General features: G+C 40.0%; 2 protein-coding genes across 4 annotated transcripts in view; one reads left to right on the top strand and one right to left on the bottom strand.

Annotated features, from left to right (window-relative positions):
- Window positions 1–21179, bottom strand: part of LOC101622251 (coiled-coil domain-containing protein 30-like) — a 65714-nt gene extending 44535 nt beyond the window's left edge. The window contains exons 1-10 of the mRNA XM_012722109.1: window positions 20670–21179; window positions 20399–20502; window positions 18970–19290; window positions 16242–16392; window positions 16007–16118; window positions 11758–12055; window positions 9693–9813; window positions 7273–7344; window positions 4923–5038; window positions 2701–2799 (exon numbers count right to left, since the gene is read on the bottom strand). Coding sequence (XP_012577563.1) covers window positions 2701–2799; window positions 4923–5038; window positions 7273–7344; window positions 9693–9813; window positions 11758–12055; window positions 16007–16118; window positions 16242–16392; window positions 18970–19290; window positions 20399–20502; window positions 20670–21177 — 1902 coding nt within the window. The 5' untranslated portion in view covers window positions 21178–21179. The remainder of the gene's footprint in view (window positions 1–2700; window positions 2800–4922; window positions 5039–7272; window positions 7345–9692; window positions 9814–11757; window positions 12056–16006; window positions 16119–16241; window positions 16393–18969; window positions 19291–20398; window positions 20503–20669) is intronic.
- A 148-nt stretch (window positions 21180–21327) lies between these two features.
- ZMYND12 (zinc finger, MYND-type containing 12) overlaps window positions 21328–27205 on the top strand; it is a 20635-nt gene continuing 14757 nt past the window's right edge. Inside the window, exon 1 of one of the 3 annotated variants that reach the window (XM_012722012.1) lies at window positions 21328–21447. Coding sequence is in view for 1 of the 3 variants with exons in the window: in XM_004679452.2 (XP_004679509.1) it covers window positions 21741–21850 (110 nt within the window). In the remaining 2 variants the exon portion in view is untranslated. Of the gene's footprint in view, window positions 21507–21669; window positions 21851–27205 lie in introns of those variants that run through there. The other 2 variants (XM_012722011.1, XM_004679452.2) reach the window with 2 other exon arrangements.

The raw sequence follows: 27205 nt of genomic DNA, 5'->3' as shown, positions 1-27205 counted from the left end.
TATACTGTGACCTTAGTGTAAATAAATTTCTTTGACTTTTTGCATCCTAAGTTATAAAGAAAACATTGATGAATTGGGATCCATAAAAATTTTAAAGTAATCAGTCTTCATTAACACACTGCTGAGAAAATGAAAAGACAAGCCACAGATTGGGAGAAAATATTTGATATGCATAAATTTACTAAAGGACTAATATTCCAAATACATAAAGAATTCCCACAACTCAACATAAAGAATACACCTAACAGTTAAAAATGAGCGAAATATTTGAGCAGATGTTTCACAAGAGAACATACATAAATGGACACATGCAAACAATCTCCTTGCCACTAGATACTCTCAAAAGTCAAATGAAAATCACAATGAGATAACCTTGTATGTCTACTAGTATTAAAGACTGACAATAACTTTGGTGAAGATGAGGAGCAACTAAAACTTCCATACCATTTCCGACAGGAATGTAAAACAGTACTTCTTTGATAAAAGATTCTCACAGTTTTTTATAAAATTAAACATAAGTTTACTCTGTGACTCAGTAATTCCACTCAGAAATTCCAAAGCAGGGAGGAAAGACTAGTGAAAACTAGTAGGAGCTTTATTCTTAACAGTCAAAACAACCTGTCTATCAACCAGTGAGTGGATACACAATGTGTGTTATATCCATATGGAGGAATATTACTCAGCAGCCTGTATACAAATGAGCTACTCAGTAGGCAACCAGAAATCTCAAAAGCATTCTCGGAAGTGAAAGAAGTCAAACACAATGGAGTATAGACTGGGCAATTCTATTTATTTGAAATTCTAGAAAAGAAACTATGGAGCAGGGAAGGCTAGTATGGAGCAGGGAAAGAAAGTAAAGGGGAAGGAAAATTTTTAGGCTAGTGGATATGTTTTCCTGCAATGGTTGTGGTTATGTATTTGTCAAAGTTCATCGAACTACTCTTAATATATATATGTTTCTATTGTATTAAATGTTTCAATAGTCAATTTTATACGAGAAATATCATAGTTCAACATGAAAAATATACATATTTCTATAAATAGACAAAAATTAAAACTACACTGAGATGTCAATTCTCACCTACTGTTTACTAAAAAAACAGATTTGACATATAACATAGTCTGTTAAATTTTTTTTGAAACTGTCATTCTCATACATTGCTGATGGGAAAGGAAAATGGTATACTTCCCACTGAGGCATACCTAACAATATCTACCAAAATTATAGATGCATCTATCCTCTAACATCACAGTCCCATTTCCGAGACTGTCCTACAGAAACACCTGCAGTATATGTAAAAGGCTGGAAACAACCCAAATGGCCATCAACAGGAGACTTGTTCACTTTAATTATAGTGAACAATAGAATAATTATAATTCTATAATTACAGCAATCCAATAGAATATTTGATTGCTCTAAAGAGTAAGGAAGATCTCTTTGTATGACATGGAAGGATCTCTAGAAGCATTATAGTAAAACAACAACAACAACAACAACAAAAAACAAGAAAAGAGGAAAGCTGAATAAATATTCAAATTGTTTATACTTGAATTAAAAAATAATGGAGTGGGCTCTCCCTGGTGGCGCAACAGGTTAAAGCACCACATTATGAAGCTTTCCAAAACCACTGCAGCACGAGTTTGATTCCTAGTCAGGGAGGTGACCCACATGGTGTGGCAGACGTTTCCTGACCCACATGCTGCTCCCCTCAGCAGTGTGCTTTGTCAATCTGCCAGTTCTGCTCCCCACTTTGTCTCTGGTGAATCCTCTCACTCACCACCCCTCTGGCCTATATGCATAAATAAATAAATCTTAAAAAAATACATTGGAGTATAAGAAACAAATACAAATTGTTACTAACAAACATATCAAATTGGAGTACCATTGGATTCTTTGGGACTGCTTTTGGGAATTATTAAAGACCTACTTAGAAATTTCTTCTTTCTTTCCCTCCTTTCTTCTTTACCTCTCTCTCCCCTCCTTTTCTTTTTACAAAAGTACATTATTTATCAGCAGTGGGGTTTTTGGAAGATAGCAGGGATACCTGTTTTATAGGTGGGGAACCAAAAGATGCTGTAGCTACAGTTTCCCTGCTGTCTTAGAGGTCTGTCTAGGGTATAGGGCCCAGGGAGTCAAACAGCAAAGACAAGCTCTGGTTAACAAGATCACTCGGCAACACAGGACATCACTCGTCTCAAGTATGAAAGAGGAGATGCTGCCCCAAAGCTGTCTCGCTCCTTGCCAACTCTGAAAGAGTCCTATCTTAAACCCCTTGGCTTTGCTTCAGTCTTGTGTTTGATGATTTTGTCTACTACTTCACAAGACAATGCTGAAGAGATTAGACACTGCACACCTGGGAACCTGTTGTTACTCCATGATGATTTTATTATGCTCAGTGTGGCTCCCCCATCCACCAGTCGATTCTATACATCAACAGAATCTTGGCTGATAATCAAAAATATAAAATTGGTTATTTCGGTAAGATTTGCTTTTTTCTTGAAAGGAACAATTCATTGTATTCATAGTAACTGCTGCCAGAGGAGAGGTGGGGGTACTCTGTACCCCACTTTTTCCTCCACTCTAACTGCCTAGGTAATTGAAAAGAGTAGCAAATAATCAGCACCACCTGCACTGGTGTCATTTGTAAAAATGTGACCCACTTTAAAATATTGAAAACAGTAAGAACGTAACTAAAATACCTCTACTTTTTGCTCAGCACCCACATTTTTTCCAGGGGAGTGATTTCCAGGTTGTTCCTTCTCTTGAGATTCACGAATCTCTTCTTTTAGTCTTTCAACCTTAAATACCAAATACAAATACCAAATTGTGGGGTGGGAAGGTAGTTGGCTTTTAAAATATTTAAGTAGTAGAGTGAATATATTCTCTATATAAAAATCAAATGACACCTAGGAATATAAAAAGTGAAATTTTCTTTCATTTAAACTGATCCCCAAATTCTCTTTTCTTTCCAGAAGTAACATTGTTTGGGATGGACCTTTCCTGAACTTTATATCATATGAATATGTATGTGCCTGTGTGTACACATATATTAAACATATAATAACCAGACAATTTGAACAGTCCCTATTTATCATTCATTTTTATGATTTTAAAACTATAACAAAATATGTAATACTAAATTTATAATGTTAACCATTTTTTAGTGTATGATTCAGCAGCATTAAACAGAATCGCATTATTGTGCAACCATCACTACCAACCATCTCCAGAACTCTCAGCATCTTGCAGAACTGAAACTTTAAGTCTATCAAATAATTGCTCCCATTGTGTCCTTCTCCTTCACTCCCTGGCGGCCACCATTCATTTGGTGTCATTTGGCCTACTCTAGGTATCTCATATAAGTGAATCGTGTTATTTGTCCTTTGGTGACTAACTTATTTCAATTAACATGTCTTTACATTTCATCCATGTTGTGGCATATGTCAGAACTTCCTACCTTTTTTTTTTTTTTAAAGATTTATTTATTTGTACATACAGAACTGGGGTACAGGCCAGAGGCTCAGGGGCGGTGAGAGGCTTCACCAGAGACAGAGTGGGGAGCAGAACAGGCAGATTGGCGAAGTACACTGCTGAAGGGAGCAGCGGACGGGTCAGGAGAGGTCTGCTGCGCCATGTGGTCTCCTCCGGGGCAGGCGGGAATCGAACTCATGCAGAAGTGGCTTTAGCTTCTCAGTGCTGTGCTTTAACCCGCTGCGCCACCAGGGAGGGCCCTTCCTACCCTTTTAAGGCTGAATAATATCCCAGTGTGTGTGTTTTATATACATACTTATATAAAATATAAATGATATCACATTTTACCTATTTATCTGCCAATGAAAGGTGGGTAACTGTAATCTTAAGACTTGTTATGAACACACTATGCTATGTGTTCACATGTGTACACATATCTGTTAGAATCCCTGCCCTTCAAATCTTTTACTTACATCCCCAGAAGCAGAAGTTCTAGATCATATGGTAATTCTACATTTTTAAAGGAAATGACATACTATTTTCTACAGTGACTATACAATTTTTCATTCCCACTGATAATGTAAAACTTCACATCCTTACCAATATTTGTTATTTTCTATTTGTTTTGATAATAGCCTTCCTAAAGGGTACCTATTAATTCTTGCAACAAAATTTCTTGAGTATTTAGTATATGTCAAGCATTGTGTTAGGTGCAAGAGATATGACTGTGACGTGAATATAAGCTAAAATTAAAGAGACATGTTATATATTCAGAACTTAGCAGTATATGTTCAAAACAATCAGTAAATTGCTAAGAAGAAATGCTTTAAAAATGTCACACAACTAAGGGTTTAACACTGATAATCCCAATTTACTTGATACAGTAAAAATTTCTATTTGGCAATTGTATTCAGTATCAAGTGTTACTTAAATCCTAGTTAAAAAGAAAAGATTTTAGGGCCCTCCGTGGTGGTGCACAGGTTAAAGTACAACACTCTGAAGCTACCACAGCCACTGCTGCATGAGTTCAATCCCCAGCCAGGGAGGTGACCCACACGGTGTGGCAGACCTCACCTGACCTGCCCGCTGCTCCCCTCAGCAGAGGACTTCGTCAATCTGCCTGTTCTGCTCCCCACTTTATCTCTGGTGATTCCTCTCATCCCCCACACTTCTGGCCTGTACCCCAGTTCTGTATGTATAAATAAATAAATCTTAAAAAAAAAGGATTTTAAATGAACACAATAGCAATACCATTACTTTTGAACATAGTTAGTAAAAATACATAAATTCCAATTGGACTGAATCCAGGTCAAAGTCTGGCATCTGTGTGGGATGTTATAGTCACAGTGTCAGTCCTCACTAGTAGGCAATGTACACTGCTCTAGCAGCTTATTGTTACTGTATACACATTTAAATATCTTTTAAGAACAAAGTAAATTAAACAACTTACTACTTCTCCAAGTGCTTTTTTATCTGAGTCGAGGGATCGAACGCGCCTTCTTAAAGCCAGAATTTCCTCATCCAATCTCTGATTATGTTTCTTGGCTTTCTGTAGCTCAATTGAATCTAAGAAGGAGAAAAGAGCCCGGTTTATTCAGCTGGATCAAAGTTTCAATTTGGGGCATTATGTTTATAAATGAAGGAAGTCCCATTCCCTGTCCTTCTTGTGAGTCCTACCTTGTCTGCATGAGATTCTCCGTATAGGAGAGTCCAGTCCTAGAATATTCTCCCTAACAAAACAGAGTAGAATGCCTTTTCTTACTCAGAGTAGAATGCTTTTTCTTACTCCAGCCTTGAATTGGAACTATTAAGTGTAGGGCTTCTGGAAATTGAGGTTCTTTTAGTAACTGGACTTTTCTAAAAGTTAAGTGACCAAGAAAGTCATCTTCCTGGCCTGTTTGAAACTAGTGCCTCTTTCACAACTCATTTTCTTCTAAGTAATTCTCTCTCTCTCATCAACAGTAGGTCCCTCACAGTGAATAAAGTGGCAAATTAGGGGAAGGAATGGCCAGATTTTCCAGGTTCCATCATGTTAATTCACCAAAACCACAGGCTGCCTACACCATGACCCATAAAGTGGTAGCCGACTCCCAACTTGGCTCCTCAGGTTCAGATGTGCTCTTCCTAACACTTATCAAAGCTTCAGTAATACAAATTTGCAGTCTGTAACTTTCCTGTTTTGAAACTGTTTCTTTTTCAACTATTTTCAACTTTACATTTCCCTCATTTTAATTTGCTGCTTTAAAACCTTCCTTGTTGGTTGGCCCTCCCTGGTGGCGCAGCGGGTTAAAGCACAGCACTGAGAATCTGAAGCCGCTTCCGCATGAGTTCGATTCCCGCCTGCCGCCTGCCCCGGAGGAGACCACATGGCGAGGCAGACCTCTCCTGACCCACCCGCTGCTCCCCTCAGCAGTGTACTTCGTCGATCTGCCTGTTCTGCTCCCCACTCTGTCTCTGGTGAAGCCTCTCACCGCCCCTGAGCCTCTGGACTGTACCCCAGTTCTGTATGCATAAATAAATAAATAAATCTTTAAAAAAAAAAAAAAAATCTTCCTTGTTTTCCTCCTTCATTACCTGTCTTGTTTTTAACTTAAATTTTTTCTTTTTTTCTCCTTTTATATCTTGTTTTCCTGCTTAATATGTATATTTCTTAAATTTGAAAAACTCTGAATACACACCAAAAAAGAAAAAAATAAACACAGAAGATAATCTGTATGATTTCAGTTCTTCCACTGAAATTTGTTTTTTTTTTTAATTATTTTTTTAAAGATTTATTTATTTATTCATATAGAACTGGGGTACAGGCCAGAGATGTGGAGGGTGAGAGGATTCACCAGAGACAGAGCGGGGAGCAGAACAGGCAGATCGACGAAGTACACTGCTGAGGGGAGCAGCGGGCAGGTCAGGAGAGGTCTGCCTCGCCATGTGGATCTCCTCCAGGGCAGGCCAGGATCGAACTCATGTGGAAGTGGCTTAAGCTTCTTAGAGCTGTGCTTTAACCTGCTGCGCCACCAGGGAGGGCTCTGAAATTTGTTTTATGATCCAGAATGATCTGGCTCTGTGAATTTTCCATGTATTCTTGAAAAAAAGAGTGCATTCCTTTTTTGTATTCATAAGACTACTGTTATTTATTACTGTTGAGGCCATGCATGGTTCAGAGACTTTTTTACAAATATTCTTATGTAATTCTTATCACTGCTGACACTAACCCTAGACTTTTTTTTAAAGATGTATTTATTTATGCATACAATAACTGGGGTACAGGCCACAGGGCTGAGAGGATTCACCAGAGACAGAGTAGGGAGCAGAACAGGCGGATGAAGTGAAATACCCGGCTGAGGGCAAGACAGGAGAGATCAGCTGCGCTAATCCCAATTCTATTAGGTATCAAGTAAAAATGTGTGAGGCATTGTTAATTGCATTATGAGGTGTGTTGATCTCAGTGTTTTAGTAAAATAATATGCTTTATATATGTTGATCACAAGTTTTGGAGATTCAACTATCAGCTCTAACACTAAATGTAGCTATTGGGTTACTCAATCTTGTCATAACTCAGTTTCTTTATTGATGAAATGGCAATAGTAATACTCACTAGTAGGAACTGTGGTGAGGATTAGCAATAACCAGTGAGAGTGCGGGGCAGACCACCTGTCACTTAGTGAATAACAAGTGGGAGCAGCAGTAATAGCAGTGATAGTAAGAGTAATAATAGTAGTAATTATTATCAAGTATAATTTTAAAACATTATACTGTTGTTGGGCATATTATGAAATATTAGTATATCGGCTAGAATGACTCACCATTTTCTTTCAGTTTTATCAGATTTTCTTTCAATTTTTCAATTTCTAGTTGCGCCTTCTCAAGTGCAGCATCTAAAAAGAAAACGAATATTTATGTAAGGAGCAAGCAATTAGTACAGTGATCAAATTTGAAGTGATCTTTCTTTGGAATGCTCTCTGTCCTCTGTTCTTTGAGTTTCTGCATAAACATCACTTTATCCAAGAGGCATTATCTGATTCCCTTCTTAGTGTTCCTGCTTGTATCCTGCATTTATTTATAATTTCCCTATATGCTTTCTTCACCAGATTCCATGCTGAAAAGTTTGCACCACTTAATACAGTACAAACAACTGAAGTTTTAACCATGACATTACCAGTTCTATAAAAAGAAATTATATCCAGCAATACTTAAAATTCATCCCTCCAATGAACAACATTTAGAATTTTGCCAATAGTTGCCAGAAATATTAACATGAAATTTCAGGAAATGGCTTTGGTCCTCTTCAAGAATTATATAATGGCAGAAAGGTCTAGCGAAGAAGCAGGAGCACTGGGTCACACAGAACCAGGTGTTCTAGCCCAGGGTTTATCACGTTGCTTCCTTGGGTCTCATCACTACTGAGTTGGCAGGAAGGCCTCATACAAAAGCAGGAAGCAAAACCTCCCCTGAAGTAAGAGACTGACATTGTAACATGAGTATTGTAACACAAATCTTACAAGTGATCATTCCTAATCAGTGTGAGAACAGCAGCACAACTGTACTGTTCTCACTATTACTTCCATCCCCTTCCGAGCTTTGGAGTAAATCCCAATAGAACCTACCTGTTTTGCCTAAAACTAGCTTCTTGCTTATAACATTAGGTTACAGTTAGACATGTCCCTCTGTGACACAGCTTACCTAATCTACTCTGCTCTCGCTCCTTCCCTTGTAGCTCACCAGTGAGCCTTCTGAGTTCTTTGCAGCCATCCCTAACCTGTCTACTTAGTCCACATCTCTCTCTAGGCAATTTTGTGATGTTTAATCTTTCCCCGTTTTTCATTATGGGGCTGAAATAAAACTGCTGTAAGTAATAAAACAAAAGGCAAATGTACTCGTATGACATTGCACTATTTCCTCTACATACTTGAAAGCTAATATAGGAAAGCAGGAAACAGAACATCTTACCTATGTACATTTCGTTATTAGGTTGAACTACATAAAGTTGGGAATATTTGATTATATTTGACCTATAAGTATGCAATTTCATGTGGTTCACACTAACATATCTACAAGGTTATGATTGGATTTAATCATAAAAATGAGTATCATCTGACAAAAGACACACTTCATGTTAAAATAGAACACTATAGTTTATACATTCACATAAAGTATTTCATTTTGTTTCAAGATATATACATAGCTGAAGCTCAAATCATATTTGGAGTTCCCTGACTGTAATTATTTTCAAGGCATTGCAAAAGGTAAGTAAGAAACTCAGTCTCAGTTACATTCTGTTTGACTCCCAAAATATATAATAAATTTTGTCTCATGAGACACATGAGATTCAAAATAAAGGGAAAACCCTCATCAGTTTAGAAAGAGAGTTCTAAAATGAAAAAAAGTGATCCCAAATGGGACATCTGATATGGAAGGGGAAAAGCTAAGCAAAGAAAATAATAAATATGTGATCATATAACCACTGACTATGTACAATAAAAACATCTAATGCACGGAGTTAAACAAAATAGAATATTCTAAAGGGGTCCTACCTATATCTTCCCTTGGGGCTTTGTAGAGCCTAAATATTTCCTGAGTCCTTAATATGCTAGACACTTTACAGCACAGGTGCTATGGGGTACAGCACAGAAATCACTAGACCAGGAAGTGATCACTGCTCCAGAGGAGTTAACACAGGTAATTATGACAAATGAGGTAGAAGCTGGAAAACACTGAAACAAACGACCATCCTGTGCTCTCTCACTCAGCTCAGAACACTAACTTTTAAAAGACAAGCAGAAAATATACTTAAAACATTATAAATATTTTCCTTGGGGAGAAGAATATGCCGTAATTTTCCACTTCTACATTTATACATTGCCAAATTTTCTATAATTTTTACATATTAACTTTTAGCATTAGAAACAAAAGTTATGTTTTTATAAAAGCAAAAATTCTGGGCCTCCCTTATGGCGCAAGGGGTTAAGTCTCAGCATTATGAATCTACTGAGAGCCACTGCAGCATGAGTTTGGTCCCTGGCCAGGAGGTGGCCCACATGGTGTGGCAGATCTCTCCTGGCCCACCCACTGCTTCCCTCAGCAATGTATTTCAGTACATCTGCCTGTTTTGCTATTCACTCTGTCTCGTGAATCTTCTCACCTCCCCCCTCCCATTTCTGGCTGGCACTCCAATTCTTGCATGCATAAATAAATAAATCTTAAAAAAAAAAAACACTAAACTTACCTTGTTTCAGTTGGAGCTCTTTGAAATCCTGTCTAAGTTGTTCATTTTCTTTTTTATAACCATGAGAAAAAACTTCTCTTTCTTCTGTTAAGTTACAGATATGGTTTGCATAATTTTCTACCTAAAAAGAAAATAACATTTTCTTATTCCTAGTCTATGGTTCACATCTTTAGCTAGATTAAAAGGCTGTTTAAATAAAAGATCCATTATGAGATTAGCATATCATCATGTCTATATTCTGAGGGAAATATAGAAAACTCAACTTCCTTACATATAGGTCTCTCTGTCTAAACTTCTTTCCAGCTGCTTATGCTATCAGATACCACTTCTAAAGACACAATGACACATCACAACACATTTCTGAGATAGTAACAATCTCTAGCATTTATCTCCATTGATACATATGGTTTCAAATCAAGTTGCCTATAGTTTACAAGTTTTGATACCCATGAATAAAGAAAAATCTACATAATAATTATATGTATACCCTATGCTAAAACTGATTAGTGAGATGCATGAAATGTTAATAGGAAATTGTATTTTAAAAATTGCTGGTTACTCTTTAAAAACAGTTTCTGGTTAATATGACAGAATCACTAAATGTACTTTTATGTAACTAATGATGATTGGAAGCCAACCATGTACTCCATGCGCTATATTAAAATATCCAACCCTCTGGGATGATTATCACTTTATAGGTGAGGCAACACTGAGAAAGGCTATGGAATTTGCCTTGTCACACGAAAGATGAAGAGAAGAGCCAGGCTTCATATCCAGGTGTGGGAGAACCAGAGTGAGGTTTTTCACACGATGTTAAATTGGTTTAAGTAACTACAAAAATAATTGAATTACATTTTTTATGTTTGTTTAGAAACCTACTGGGCAATTCTTCAGAATATGAGCAAAAAGTTGAATGTTATAGCAGATGGAGCACTAAGCTGTAGTCCAACTTTATAACTTTCTGTTAAGCTACCATTTCCTCTTAAAAATGATACAATACCTATTTTTAATAAGTTATAATTTATGGAATATGTGCTTGGTGCCAAGTACATGTGTGAACTGTTTTATACATATTAACTTGTAGACTCACCACAAATTCTTTTGAAGAAGCTATTATAACCCCAACTTACTCATGAAGAATTTCAAGTTTAAAGAAATAACTCAAAGTTACAGTCACAGCTAAAGACAATTTCCACCCCATGTACCTAATGTTAACTCTTGAGGTAGTTTATTATGCTATAGTGATTTCTGTATTCTTCTTTAAAGAGCTATAGATCAGATTGCCTTTGAAGAGCTCAATTTAAAATTCAGCATATCTGAGCTGACATGTGGAAATACAAGCAGAGGGATCCCCACACAACCTGAGAGAATTTGCTAACTTATTTACAGAAAGAATATGTCAGAAAATAAGTACTGGGAACACACACACACACAAAAAGTGAGTCAAAAGATGTCATTATCTACCCATTGCAGGGCGAGGTACCTTACTCTGAGGATATAGAGGTCCAGAAATGAGGGCAGGCATGGATAGCTCTATTGCTGAAATCTGGCTGTCTTAGTAGTATTATAAAAGCTTTAACTCATTAGTTCATCAAGTAAACATCTGATTAAAATTTGGCTTTCCATCAGGGAGAGAATGTGTCAGGTACAGCACATGTGTCTCCTCTAGAAATTATATTTATTGTCAAAAATAAGCCAGTGTCTCCTTTCCTACAAATTTCTCTGAATTTTCTTAACAGATGCCCACCTTTGAGAAGTTGGCTAATCAGGTTTCGAAGTCTACCAACAAGAAACAGAGTCAGCTGGAAGGCTAGCTATTAAGACAAGGATGAAATTTACCAAGATAATGAAAGTGATCTTGAGCACACCTACCTGTACGTTCAATTGTCATCTCCAGGCAACATCCTGTACATGTAGTATACTGAAAACCAATACATATTTCATGGAAAAGGATTTACATGTGAATGATCTGCAAACTACCAGTGTTGATTTTTAATGTGCTAATTTAATGAAGGACAATGCGCAAAACCACACATATCTTTAAAGCTTTGTTATTGGCTCTTACTTCTTTCATTTCTTCCATGTGATTCACTATAAGCTCTTCTAGATTTCTGTTAGCAGTCCTCAGCCTGTCTTCACTGTGCTGGAATATGGACCAGACAAAATAGAGTTGTTCTGTCTGAGCAAGAGTTTCAATCCCTTCTTTCTTGAGATAGTGAAGTATGTCCTCCAAATGTTTCCTTTGGCAGAAGAGATAAGCATATGTGTACACACACACACACATACACACACGACTAAGCGTGTACAGATACATTATACGTATAAGAGTTAGATTCTCTACAAAGCATAGTTCACGTGTACATTAATTGTTACATTATCCAGTTATAATGAACACTTAAATGAAATGGCTGACAATACAAAAATTAATTGAAGCTTAATATCTAAAATAAAAATGACATTATACATCTGGGCTTTCTGTTTCTCACCACCTGTTCTTTTTATACATGAAGGATCTGTCCATTCCTTTCTTGAAAGTATTTCTTTTTCCTGTTATAGAACATCACTTTCTCCTGTTTTTACTCTACCTCTCTGTGTTCTTCCACAGACCCTTCAAAGCCACCATTTCTAGGAACCCAGGAGTTTGCTCTCTGCCCTTCTCACTATCACAGTGATTAAGGACTTGGGTGTAGAAGTCTGATACATGTGGCTCCATTTTTCAGTAGTGTGACTTAGGTTAAGTCACCTAACTTCCTTAAACCTGATTTCTCTCAAACAGTATGGATATAATAATGCCTACCTTATTGGGTTGTTAGGAGGATTAAATAATAATCCATGTCTGCTAAGCTCCGGATCTAGCTAGAAAAAGTTCCAAGAAATAGAAACACTCTGAAGTTAGAAAAAAATACAAGTCTATGTGGCAAAGACTGCCAGATGCCCATCAGTAGTGATTCCTCCCTCTTTCCACAGAAATATGACAATTTTTTTTTTTTACTGAAAATACAGCTAATGACCTCAATGCTAGATACAATCATGTACCATGCTCTGACCAATGGGATGTAAGTAGAATTGTGTGCCACCCCTTAGAAATGTCCTCAAAGGAGCAGGATGCCTTTTATCTTCCTCCTTTTCCTTTCAACTGAAATGAAGATAAGTTAGCTGAAATTTAAGGAGCCATCTGGACACCATAAAATGGAAACTACTTGTCACGGATGATGTCCTATTATAAAAGAAATTTGCATTTCTGACAATTTCAAGATTCTGACCTATGTCTGGACTGTTCTTGTCTTTTACATGAGAAATACATTAACATCTTTTCCAAGCAACTATTATTTTGGTTTTCTGTCTCTAAACACCAATCAATCCCCACTACTTATAGGAAGGTCACTAAGAGAAGAAGACACAAGAGCATATGCTGGACACTAAACATGGTGACATAGGAATTGAATATGGAGCTAGACAGCTATTACTAGTCTATCCTAACTGCTAAGATCTTTGATCTCTGGCCCTATTTACTTGATTTTCTACATGGAAGACTTCAGCCCCCAGCTCAGCACTAGATTGCCATCTGGTTCCGACCACTCCACTAGTTTTATCTTCTGCCACATCTTGACTTTAGCCTTTACTTGTTCCATCATGCAGCTTATATGTCCATGACTTGGAACACCTGGACTCCTCTGTCATGTTCTGCCATGATAACCCAAAATAAACATTTTTCCAAAGGATTTGAGACCCCGTGGTTGAGTAACTTAAAAACTCTAAAACAAGGGTCTCCCTGGTGGCACAAGGGATTAAGTTGCAGCACTATGGAGCTATCCACTGCCAATGCAGCACTAGGAAGCTGACCCACATGGCACAGCAGACCTCTCCTGTCTTGCCTGCTGCTTCCCTCAGCTGTGTATTTCAGTAGATTTGCCTCTTCCACACTTTCGTTCTTGTAGCATAAATAAATAAAATAAAATAATTAAACTAAAAAAAGCAGGCCTTGGGGTAATATAAATCCATTCTCTAAATTATAAAGGCTTTGGCATCTACACTGTGCCTAAAACTGCACTTCTTAACTAAGTATGTAAAAGCATACTATTCTCTACAACATATTGAAGAAATGTTCATTATATATCTTAAAAATCCACTCTCTGCAAAGAGGCACATGTAGTGTTTTGGCATCTTCTGGATGAAAAGACGGAAGTGGTAAAGCCAAGTGATAGAGAAAAGAGATGGGATAAAGTGGGAAGAGGACAAGTTGAATGGGGCAGTCATTTTTACTTTTTTCATCTGTTTTCAGGGGAGCCCTCCAACCACTGGGGAGGCACCTGGACTATACCTCATGCTACAGTCAGCTCCCAGCTCCAAGCAAAGATGAGCTTTGGGTCCCATGGCCTTTGAATTATGCTAGCATACAAAATTCAGAGTATGGCCAAGAAAACAGAACTATCCCATCAGGTTATTTGCTCCAATCTCTTTCTTCTTCCTTTAAATATAATTTAAAACTACAGACATTTTAAATACACTACTTGCAAGACAGTTTCTTCCTTTTCCATTCTCAAATGAGATAAACCACTTTTTAAGAATTGAAAATAGCGTAGCAATGTCTAAATGCTTAAAATATAAAAACTGAAAAGACAAACATACTATTATCATATGAATACCTATGAGTGAGGACGGGCACAGAACAGAAAAATGAGCTTGATAAGTTAGGAGAGGGCTTCTCAACCTCCACACTACTGCCATTTGGGCTGGATAATTCTTTGCTGTGGGGGATGTTCTCTGCAAAGTAGGATGGATATATCCCTGCTTCTTTTTACCTAGTAGATGCCAGTATCATATCCCCCCATAGTTAAAACTGAAAATATTTCGTTATGTTTACAAAATATTTCTTGGGGGGGGCAAAACAGCTCTTGAGATTTAGAATCACTGATTTAGTTAAGGAAATGAAAAAAAAATGTGATGTTTCATAAATACATACTGAAAGGGGGAAGGAAAGCTCATTGTATAGCACCTAACTGTCTTTTTTTTTTTATGAGATAATTTATTTGGTTTGCATTTAATGCAAAAAACTGAAAACGCAGCAGGATTTGCAAACATGACCTGGCTCTAAGCATGAGACATCACAAATAATGAATTGGCCTGAGAAACAAAAAATGCCCAAATCATTAGAGCCCCCAATTTTACTTGTTAAAAATATATGCTTTGCATATCCTCAAAATTAGTTACATTTAAGCTTGAATGTTGAAGAAGAGATAGTAAGACTCAACAAGGAACACACACTTTGGACCAATGAAATACTTTCCAACCTAAAATAAAACTGCACTGGATCTCAATGAATCTGCTTTTAAGTCCCTCTGTTCCAGTCTTTTTAGGAGCATTAAGCCTGCTCCCTTACCAAAAACATGTATTTTCAATTACCCCTTCTCATTCTTTTTGTTTCTTATTTCCCACCACAAAGAATGTTTCCTGTTAAAGAAAATAACATTATGAGGTATGAGAACTGTCTGAGGCATTGCCTCTCCAGAAAATTCTACAGTACCAAGACGTTGGGCTCAAATGGGCTTAAAGTTGAAATCCTGCTACGTGATCATTCGAATGATTTTTACATGCATGAATATGTCAGTGAAACGTCTGTTTAACAAAGGACTCACTTAAACAAGGAGCAATCTTCTTTCCTTAAGCCTGAAATGGACTCCCCAATGTGTTCCCCTTCATTTTTCAAAACATACTAGGCTTGTAGAAATTTACTGGATTATTTACCAACGTGTGCTTCTGCATCCTAGTCTTTTAGTTTTCCCCAAACAGAAAAACTGCCATAGTGAGGGGAGGCGGAGAAAATCTTCCAAATGATATCCGAGCTGAAGAACGTGAAATACTTAGCTACCCAAAGCATGGTGGCAGGAAAGCAGAAGGAGCTGGTCTACAGACGACGGAGGTAGTGGACACCAGCGGACACTCGGTAACGTGCGTCGTGGACAACAGAGGGTGCAAATGGCCGTGTGAGGAGCAGGGTGAGAAAACTGCAGCTCGGGGTGAAGAGAGGAGTGGCTGCGGTTGGAGCTTGATGACGTCTGGTGCTGAGGAAACCAAAAGCCTCCAGAGCTTCATCAGGAAGGAAGGTTCCACAGGACAAACATAGGTCCCCCCAAAGCAGCTCTTTGTTCAGGGGCTACAACCAGGGGAAGCCGTGGTCCAGTGGACTCCGTGAGCCCGGGCCCCTCGGGCGCAGTCGCCCGTGCAGGTCCGCTCGCTCTGTAAAGTGAAAAAAGGAACGCCTACATGCGGCACTCGGGGTGTTCCAAACCTCGAATTACGAACAGTGGCCTAACCCTCGAGGCCCGTGGTCCGGGAAGACCGCGAATCCCTCGCAAGCCGAATCACTCCAGTCCGAGGCTGGCAGGGCCGAGCTGGTCAGGCTATTCTCTGCGGTTTCGGGCCTCACTGGGGAGAGAAGTGGCAAAGACTAGGAGGTGCGAAGCGGGGCGCGTCTCGCGGCGGAGGCGGGAACCTCGGGCGGGTCCAGGCCGGAAATGGCCCTGGAGAGGCGGCGAGGGTCCCGCGTACCCCCAACTCCGCCCGCGCTCAGCAGCTTGCCGCGGGCACCCTCGGAGCCCCGGGAGTCATAGCAACCGCGCTTGCTGTTAGAGACGCCAAAACGTCCGTCCGGCGGGAACCATAGAAACGACGCACGCCAGTGGCTCCCGGGCCGTTCTTCCTGTGGAAACCATTGTTACGATGCGCACCATTGGCCTTTGCGGCCCGGGCAGGGCCCTTCCGGCTGGATCGAAGGCACGGTTCCATTGGCTTGTAGTAACCATAGTAACGTCAAGGCGCCAGTTTGCAACTTTGAGCGGGGACCCCGCTTCTGCAGTTCTCAAGTAGTTTGTCCTCAGATCTTACCTAGAACTCCGGCTTTGGATTTATTTTTCTGGGAGTCATTTTCTTCTTAGAAAGGATCGAGGGCAGGATTTCTGAATTTTAGGCCTAGAATTGACACTATTTGGGGGCAACTGACACATTTTTGGACCTGGCTTATTGTAAAAATGAAAAAATCCGACTTCACTAGAATTATCAATTGCATTGAAAATTCGGCTTAGGTCAATCATATCCTCTACCTACGTAATACGAATAAAAATTTCTAAATGACACAAATGTTAACATAAGCTCAATTTTATCATCTTCATTTATAGGCTCTTATTGCAAAGTTCTAGTTAGTTCATGGGAGCTTGATTTTACTCCTGTTTTTGTTTAACCAACTTTTTGAATGGATCTTACCGCTTACATTTTAGAAGTGCTTTTTAGAAGTATCTTTCCCTCTGACACCAGAGTCCTCGCAGGTTTTTGGATTTGTCAGTTTCCTGGTGTATAATGCTCAACACCATTGCCTGTAGTCGACTTAACTCCTATTTATCAGTTCAAGTGTCATTTCTTCGGGGAAACATTCCTTGATCCTCCAATCTAAATCAAGTTTGCTTTTGTTAACTCATGTTCTTTTTCACTATTTCTTTCTTTACACACACTTCCATTTGTTGTTAATAAAAAACTTCCCTGGAAGAGTCACGTATTCAAATATTGTTTAAGTGTCCTGCCTGAGTGGAAATTACAGAGTTGAAAAACCTGAAATAATTCCATGTAGAGTAGTGGTTGTTGCATTTAATCATTGACAAAACAGGACGTTTTGGGAACTGGTAATTATTGTAAACACAAACATTAGGATCCCTTCTAGTTTTAACTCCATTTGTTCTGTTCATACATTCAAAAACGAAAATGACCGTCATCCACATGAAACTATAGGCGGAGGGAACAAAATTCCACGCTTTATCCCCAGCCCCTTCAGTACTGCAGCCACTGCTGACAAAGCCTGTGCTTTTTGAGGTTTTGCCAACTGGATCTGAAGTTGATTTAAAATTTTTGTCCATTGGGACTGCTTCTTCTGTAACAGTCCTGATTGCCAGTTATTTCTCCTTTACTCAAGGTCACACTTTTGATCTAGTAAAGTATTTCAGAGTGCCTTGACACTTCTCATATCTTTTCAAGTAAAATTTATCGTACTTCCATTAGTCAATCAAACAAACACACTAGGCTACTCTTCCCAAGTGATGCCATGTAATATCACAAATCATCTAAAGTTAAATATTTATATGAAGCACAGTACTTCTATTTAGTTATTACTAGCTTTTCAAATTTAGCTCTGGACGGGATCATTTAGGTAACTTTTCTGGACTATAATTCTTGTTCACTTTCAACCTAAGGATTGGGCCTTTAGTTTCTTTGAAAACTTCTCAAGGATTCAAGAAGAGGGTGCACACTTGTCTTGCTGGTGAGAAAAATAAAGATTGCAACCACCTGTTTAATTATGTGCAGGAAGCAAGCTAATGCCTTACATAAAATGTAAGCCTCACAACTAACATTATTTGGCAAAGATTTATTTCCCCTTCTATGGAAGAGGGAAAAAATTATATTACATTAAATCAATTGTTTACACTGCTAAAGCTAAGAGACAGCACAGCTGGAGAGGTCAAACCCTGCTAAGAGGACTATCATGCTCCCCTCAGGGAAAAGGTCACCAAATAGCCCCTGCCCCAGCTGGAGGACCAGGTTTCAGTTTCCCTGAAGAGCAGTTCTAAAATATTTGAAAGTTAATTAAGTCATATATGGAATGATTCTAGGACAAAATGCATGAAGTAAACAAGTGGGAAGTTCATCACTCTACAGGCAATCTAACTTCAGGCACGTGTCATTCTCTCCTACTCCCATCTTTGATGAATTGCCAAAAAAACAACATCCTTTCCACTGTGTCAGCTTTTAGGCACATACTTTATTGCACTTAATTTTTTATATATCCATTCCCCAAACTATATGTTTATTCACCTTTTTAATCCTCATAATCCTCTGGCCTACCACAGAGTAGGCATCATAGATATCTGATCTACAGCTATTAATGTATCCATAATCCTTTTTATGGTATGGACACAGTCACTATTCAGGCCCTACATGTATATTTTGAGAAATATAATTCCCAAAAAAGCTCTTTTTCAAAAGATGAGAAACAGCTCATGTTCATTTTCAAAATCAAGTTCGCATTCAGGCAAGTGTCAGGCAGGTGTCATAATTGCTTTGCCTTTGGCCTTAAAAGACAAATACTAAATCATATCAGTCTGCACATCACTCACGGCTTTTCCTTTCATTGTCTCTATCTTTATGAAATCAAAGAAGTCATTCTAATTCTCATCATAGGTAAGAGTCCCGGTCCACTGAACAAATTTTAATCCTATAAGGGCTTTTTACTTCAGTTTTTGTCACATATAAATGCGGTGTGTCGAGACTTAAGATCATTCACTATCTTCTCTTCTATCTCTATACCTTTTTCTACTTCTTCCTCAGATAGCAATAACTTAGTTTCTGAATCTTTGGTTACAATAACCACAAAGGACCGTCTTGACTCAAGGATATTAGCAACCACCACTTGATGTCGATAAACTTCCAAAGCGTTTCGAGCACGATCAATTACGATGGAGGCGTCAGTCTCCAACTTAAAGGAAATTATAAATGCTTTGGGAGCCCAGTCTTTAACCAAAGGAGAAAGCATTTTTGGCACCATCTTCATTGTTATCTGTATTGGAAAAAGAAAAGCTTAATAAGCACAGGTCACTAACTACCAGGTCAGTCTTATGGGAAATTAAGGAAGCAGGGACTCAGATTTATGGCTATGTAAATTTAAGTGGGATTTCTCGTCGTCAAACTTCTCAAAACATGTTAAATGCTTAGCTTAAAAGCCTTTACTCTGTAGGGTTTGTAATGATACCTGATTTAAAGTCTTAAAACATATTCTGGGATAAGCTGTGTTTTATGAATCAGTCCTGCTGCCCTCATTGCTATTTTTTAAAGAACTTTTAAAACGTCATTTTGTCAAACATTCACCTTTATTTTTAAAATCAAAACCTCGAAGAAACAAATGCAAGTAATTTACTGATGCAAGTGTAAGAAATCTGTCAAAACTCAAATAATACTGGGTTTTAAAACCTCTCAACCTAAAGTATTTCTTGCACATGTAGAATGGCTATTTCCATTTAAAACTTGTTTCTTAGAAAGCACAACTTAGAACTAAGGAAACAGAACTGATTTTATTTTCACTTGAACACCTCTGCCTTTCCCCATCTCTTCTTTAAACTACCAATTTACCCCCTCCATTTTCTAATTCTCTGCTAGTCTTCTTTTCAAACAAAAACTTTATCTTGGTGTCCCCTGGCTCCACAGGATAAAATCCAAACTCCTTAAGAAGCAATAGTCTTCTATGAAGAAAGTTGTCTCTTCTGTCTGCCCTCCACCCTCAGCACTCTCCCCTCTCCAGCCTTACCAAACAGGTTCGGTTCACAGCACTCAACTCCAACGGTTGGAGAATGATTTCTGCTCATCTTTTAACACTAAGTTCAAGTCATGTCCAGTAAACCTTCCTTGCATTTCCCAAGGTTCACTCACCCCACACTCTGATCACATTCTGTACGTACCTCTATCACAGCATTTACCATTCTGTATTGTAATTATGTGTGTCCAGCTCCCTCACTAGATTGTGAGGTCCTTGAGGGAGGGTGGTGTCTTATTCATCTCTGAATCCCTAGTGCCTAGCACACAAGGAATGCAGTAAGGCCATCTCCAGATCAAGAGGGAGTTAACTCAAGATGGGTGGTAGGGGACCAGATCTCTGGAAGAGAAGCGCCCACCTGCAGTGGGCCCCCAGATGACTGGATCTTGTGTTCAGGCATTTCAGAGACAGGAACATAGAAATCTGACACGGCCGCAGCCAGGTAAAACATCGCAGAGGAGCCTGCAAAGAGAAGCACATGGTGCAATGAATCGGAGAAGAGTACAGGATCAGCTCTTTTCAACTTAGGTTCCCCAACTGTTTAAGTCCCAAGGTAATGATGGAGTAGGAGTAACTTATCCGGTGAGAAAGGCTCCCTCTGCAGCCAAATGGACTCAAAGACAACGCACCTAACGGATTGAGCGCCTGGGCCGCAGCCTGCAGCAAATGCAAATAGTCTGCCAAAGTGGTGAACTCTACCGCCAAGAAGGTGCCGGCAGCAGCAGCCTCCTGGTAGCTCCGCAGAGCCGAGGCGAAGCCTGGGAGTGCACTCTCCTCGGCCTCGAAGCTCAGCAAGCCCGAACGGGTCAGGTCGGAGGGCCTCAGAGCTGACAGCCAGGTCTGGGGCGGGAAGCGGTGGGCAAACGGGAAGGCAGAGCGAGCGCGGTAAAGGAACAGGACCCCGTAGCCAGCGGCCAGGAAGGCCTCGGCGGAGGTTGCACCGCGCCGGCCGCTGCTGAAGTTGTCCAGGAAGCGCACTGGCCGCGCTTCCAGCGGGACCTTGGTGCCTCCGGACGTGACCAACACCACTCGTCGGCCCTGCGCGCCCAGGCGGGCCGCGAAGCGAGCCATAACCTTGGCCCAGCGCGCAGCACCCGCCGGCTGGGGGAACTCGGCGACCAGGTCAACTTCCGCCATCAGTCCCAGGGCGACCCCGGCGCCTGCGCACGCTTCAGGGCCGCCGGCGCCACGCCCCCGGCTCGGGTACCTGCTCCACGCGCAGCCGCAGTGGCGAGGGGGCGGTACCTGTCTACGCTGGGCAGCGCCCCGGCCGTCTCCCGTCTGGATGAGTGCGCTCGCCCTGCCCAAAGGCCAGCGAAGTCGCCACTGAACTGGCTCTCCGGCTACAAGAAATAGGCATCTGGAAAAGCTACCTCTCCTTGCATCACTTTACCAGCTGGGTGAAAAGTGAGCTGCGCTTCCCCATCACCGCGTGGAGAAGCCCTTTTGGATTCGGGCTCCACTAGGTTAGATGCCCGGCGTTTAACCTGTAGGACTTGTGGGATTTTTTTCTTTTCTTTTCTGGTTTTGTTTTACTTATCCCCGCAACATGCGCCAGGTGTCAGTCGAGCCACACCCCTCCCGGTCCCTGAAACTCAGGGGACCGGGGAGGGCCACGGGGTTGTCACGTGACCCTGCGTCCGGCGTATCCTCGCCTGGCAACCGTCCTAGAGACGGACACAGCCGGCCGCGGCCGCGACATGGACGTGATCTACCCGCTGGCAGTGCCCAAGGGGCGCCGACTCTGCTGTGAGGTGTGCGAAGCCCCGGCCGAGCGGGTGTGCACGGCCTGCACGGTCACGTATTACTGGTAGGCGTGAAACTCTCCCTCACCGGTGTGGGCCCGCGTGCCTGGCATTTTCCCAGGCACCGGGCTCTGCCAGGACCTTAATTAAGACTGTTTTCTAGACCGGCTTCACCTGCCTTCACTCCTATCTAACTCATTCGTCACCGGATATTTTGTTGAGGGCTCACTCTGAGCCATGTACCTGCCTAGCTGCTTAAGTTACTGGGGGAACTCGCAAACCCTCAGAGAGCTAACGCTTTACTACAGGAGACAATTAAGTCAATAAACAGAAAGCAGGGTAGTTTTAGAGAGTGATAAATGCCATAAAGACAAAGGGAATGCGGTGGGAGATTGGATAGACAGCCTCTTGGACAGTAGACTATTGACCCAAAGATAAAGTTGGAGCAGCCTTCCATGGAAATGGCTGGGGAAAGAGTGCTACAGTAAGACTCAGGGAGGAAAAACTTTGGTGTGTTTGAGGAATAAAAAAAAAGCCAGTTTGGCACACAACCAAGATGGTGAGGGGTAGGGAGGGTACAAGTTCAGATCATTTCTCATTTATTCTGCAAAACATCCCCTGACCTTTGCTTCAGATTAGACTCTGTCTGGGGGTCTGAGATTAAACAGGTTGCTGAAGTCCAAAAAACCTAGTCCAGAGCAGACTAACTTGTTTGTGTTTCTTTAAGCCATTATAATACACACTTACATGACAAGGCTGTCACATATGATGTCCCACCCCCTGGGCGTTTCAAGTTGGAAGCATAGTAAATGGGGAAGCGTCTGGAAAGGTTTCTCTGAAGTAATAACATTTGAACTGAATCTTGAAATGTTGGTGGCAACTTGCCAAATGAACAAGGAAGAAGAGGGATAGGATACTCTGGGGGTTCCTCTGCTTGGGTGAAGGACGAAAGAACAGAGTTTGAAAGTCTGGTAGAGAGGGCACTGGTGGAGGGAGTGGCCCCTGGTTTTCAGCCCAGGACACATTAGCAGGTCATAAATAGATCACTGGCAACATTTAAAGAAAGAACAAAAGGTATAGAACAAAAAGAATAGAAGATATCAGAGTAGTCCTACTTGCATTCTTTTTTTGAAATTTTTGTATTAGTGTTTTTATGTGGATATGTTCATTTGTACAATTAAGATGTATTTCTTACCAGAGTTAAGTAAAGAATTTTTGTTGTTGTTGTTAAAATCATTGTGCTAGGTATTAAGTAGTAGTGGTTTTTTTTTAAAAAAAGATTTATTTGTTTATTCATACAGAACTGGGGTACAGGCCAGAGATGCGGGGGGTGAGGATTCACCAGAGACAGAGTGGGGAGCAGAACAGGCAGATGAATGAATGAATGAAGTACACTGCTGAGGGGTGCGGGGGGTGGGGGGTCAGGAGAGGTCTGCCATGCCATGTGGATCTCCTCCGGGGTAGGCGGGAATTGAACTCACGCAGAAGTGGCTTAAGCTTCTTAGTGCAGTGCTTTAACCCACTGCGCCACCAGGGAGGGCCAAGTAGTAGTGGTTTTAAACCAAGAAGATAAAAGTTAGGGCCAAGTGGTGACATGAGATCAAGGAATTTGGAAATTTCCCCAGGGAGAACATAGGTGCTTTTAGCATGCTTTTCTTTATGTTAAAGAAAAATGTCTGGTAGCATTGTGGAAGACAGATTAGAAAACTATTACAGACGCTGAAGACTATAGTTGTGGTGGTGGGTCCAATGGGAACATACCTGTCAGACTAGATTAAGGTCTCCCTCAGTGCTTTCCTAAGACGCAAACATGTCCCCTAACGTAATACTAATGACCAGATTGATAGTAGCTGTTCAGTGGTCTGTATTTCTCGCTGTGCTCTCCATGAGGGTAAGAATGGTATGCGTTTTCATTGCTGTTTCTTCATTGCCTTTAGAATACAATTCAGAAGTTGGAGGAGTAACCATAAAACCCTTGTTACCTCTTTTCCTTTAATTCCCACCACACCTCAGTGACCCCCTCTTCTCCTTGATGTGTCAATAGTTACAGAGGTTTTCTTTCCTGAGCCTCAGTTTGTTTGTTTTTTCCCTCTGCTGGGAACCTCACCTTCAACAGTGAAACTTCCTGGCTCCCTTTCACCCTTCAGTTTGCAGTTTATATGTTATTTCTTCAAAGAGATCTACTCTGAAGGTCCATTCTTTAAAACTCCCATTTTTCTTTTCTGTAGTTTTATGTTTTGTGTTTACTTGTTTAATATCTGCATCTTTTTACTAGGTCTAATGCGCACACATACCAGACTCTCCGTGATGACTTGCTAATAAATGACCTGAATGAATACCAACCCTATTAAGTGGGGGGTGAGGAACACAGAGGGAGAAGAAGGTGGGTGACAGATTGAGATGAGGACACAGAATTTCTGGGGCCTTCAGGTCACTTGGGAGAGCTGACTAGTAAACAGCTGGCAGTACAGGCCTGGACTCAGGAGAAACTCTTTGTCTGGGTGAGCACGTGCTTCTTTTCTTGTCTCCCCTATGCCTCTAGCCAGAAGTAATTCCTTTTTCCTCTTAATTCACTTTGTGGTGTCTCTCTATCTCCCAGATGAGACTCATTTCCCTTCTTTAATTTCTGTTGTTGGTGTTGTTGTTGGCAAGCATAGTCTCTCAATTTTATTCTCCAATAATGTAGGGTATTATGTTGACATTTACATGTATGATATGATAGAAAACCTATCATATGTGTACTGTTGTATCATCTCGGTCTGACCTGCCTGATTGCCCCAGTCTCCAGCAAAGTGTTTTGAAATAGTTGAAACTAAATATTTGCTGAGTGCATGAATAATCATTTCCTATGCCTTTGTCCTGTTATTTTCTATCTCTTCTTTCACTGTTTTTTAAAAAAGATTTATTTCATTTCCTGTGCATACAAGAACTGGGGTGTAGGCTAGAGGTACGGGAGTTTAAAAGGGGGTGAGAGGATTCACCAGAGACAAAGTGGGGAGCAGAACAGGCAGGTCGACTGAAACACACTGCTGAGGGGAGAGTGGGTGAGATACGCAAGCTCTATGTGGGTAAGCTCCCTGGCCTGGGATCGAACTCATGCTGCAATGGCTGATGATAACTTGATAGCACTGATAATTAACCCCTGTACCACCAGGGAGGCCCATTTTCACTGGTTTTGATTTAATTTTGCTCTTTAAAATCTTTCTTTTCCCCTCTTTTCTTCAGATTTCTATATCCACGTGTCCTAGAACTTTCAAAATATTTCCATTAAATAAAACCAAACTAATTGCTCTCTATCTCAAAAATGACAGCTTTAATAGCTCTCCCTCATAGGATCACTGTGGATACATAGAAAGAACCATGTGTGGAACCAACTTGGCACTCCATATTTATTTATTGTGTTCCTCATAACAAATTTCAAGAGCAGGAAGGGCAGTCAACTTGAATTTGTATAAGATTGTTTTTATGCAAAACATTTTTTTTCCTGATTAGAAAGGTAATTTATGCTTACTGCAGAAAACTTGAAAAAAATATAAAAGAAGAAAAATCATCCCACAATCCAAAGGTTAATAACCTGGCATTTTGGTGAATTTCTTATATTCTCTTCCTACAAATTGGAGTTATTTTATATACTCTGTGTAATCTTGTACATCTATTCTTTATTGGATTCTGATGGTATTCCCAAGTAATAGAAAATTTTTAAGAAAAGTCAATTTTATTAAAGTAGACACTGAAATATTATTAACATGTAAAACACATACCTTAGTGCTGTAGGTTAGCAAATCATAACATATGGATTAATTTGTTCTAATTCTTTCTGTTATTTAACATATGGGGAACAAGTTAAAGTACTTTCACTGGCCAGGAAGAGAGAAAACCATGAAGTAGTTTTCTGTAGGAGTGAACAGTAAGATCTGTAGTGAACTGGAAAATGAATTCCAAAATAACTCACATTCAGTTTAAAAAACATGATAATGGCCAAAGAAAACATATGTGATTCACAAACTACTTAATTGTGAACCTCAATTGAAAACACATTTCAACTCTTTTCATGCATGGCTCTGTGTTGGATGTTATGGATAAGACAGAAGAATAAGAAGAAATCTTACAAATACAAAATGAAACTCACTATTCAAAAAAGCCAAGATAAATCAAATGCTATCTGCAGTACAAAAGTTCAAGCAATTAAATAATTTTCCATTGCTCAACACTGTTACTCAACAAGCCCTTATTTAATAAATACCCTGTGGCACTCAACTATTTCTATATTCTGGCTCTTAAGTGCTTTTGCTGATTTGTTTACAATAATTATCAAGACAACCTTTAAATGCTTAGTGTCATTTCTGTAGTAATCGCAATTTGTAAAGAAAACACTTTTCTTGTATTTCTGTTATTCCAGAAGGTGAAAAGGAGAGAGGGTGTATTGTCTGTGACTGCTTTTGTTCTATAGAAGTGGAGTTAAATAGTTGCAACTATAATGGAGCAAAGGAAATTTCCCCCTACTCCACACTGGGTTTTCTAAGGGCTGATAGAACAATCAGACAGATTAGTGGAAGAAAAGAACACATTTCATTACATAGTATGGAGAATTGACATAGATGTGGGTTCTAAACCCACAGGGCAAAAGGAAGATACATATCCAGAATAGGGAATGGAATAGAAGCTTAGGGAAGAGGTGTGCAAGACAAAGGTCCATAGGGTCAGACTTGCCAAAAGATTCAAATAGAGTTTTAAAGATGTCCCAAGTAGGTCTTTTCCCCTAGAGTCCCCTCGGTATGTGGAACTGAAGTTAGCTGGCCTTTGTGCCTGGGGAGAAACTTACCACTACTAAAAGAATGCACATTATCTAGATTTAGGGATATCTCCAGAAATAACCTATCAGAGAAACCTATCTTCAGCAGGGCAAATACCTCGAGGCGAGATTTTCTTGCATGAAGTCATCCTCTCCTTGTCATGAAAAACTCTCCCTGATACCACAGGTCCCAAAGCGGAGTATAAAAATCCAAGTTTGTTCATTAACTTCAGAATCTCCATATGTATGTTATTAAATTTGGTCTTTTTCTCCTACTAGTTTCCCTGATGTTAGTTTGTCCAGCCTCAGAAGAAACCAGAGAAGTGAGAAAATTTTCTCCTAATAAATGAGTTGTGCTTTGTTGTTTGCCCTGCCATATAGATAAATTTATCTGATAAAAAGGTTATTTGTGATTAAAAATCCTATTCTGAGTAATGCCTAGTTAAGGGAGTGAGCTTGCCTCTATCCATATGCCAAGGAGACACATCTTGGGAAGATGTGAATATCTAGGGGAGGCTTATTCACAACAGAGAACATATAGCTCTTGAAGCCTAAACTTTTTTCTATCTGGCTATTTATTTATTTATTAAAATTTATTTTTTTTGGCCCTCCCTGGTGGCGCAGCGGG

The sequence above is a fragment of the Condylura cristata genome, unplaced genomic scaffold (genome assembly GCF_000260355.1).
Source record: "Condylura cristata isolate star-nosed mole 26May11 unplaced genomic scaffold, ConCri1.0 scaffold00008, whole genome shotgun sequence".
Lineage (NCBI taxonomy): Eukaryota > Metazoa > Chordata > Mammalia > Eulipotyphla > Talpidae > Condylura > Condylura cristata.
This window is presented reverse-complemented; position numbering and strand designations above follow the sequence as displayed.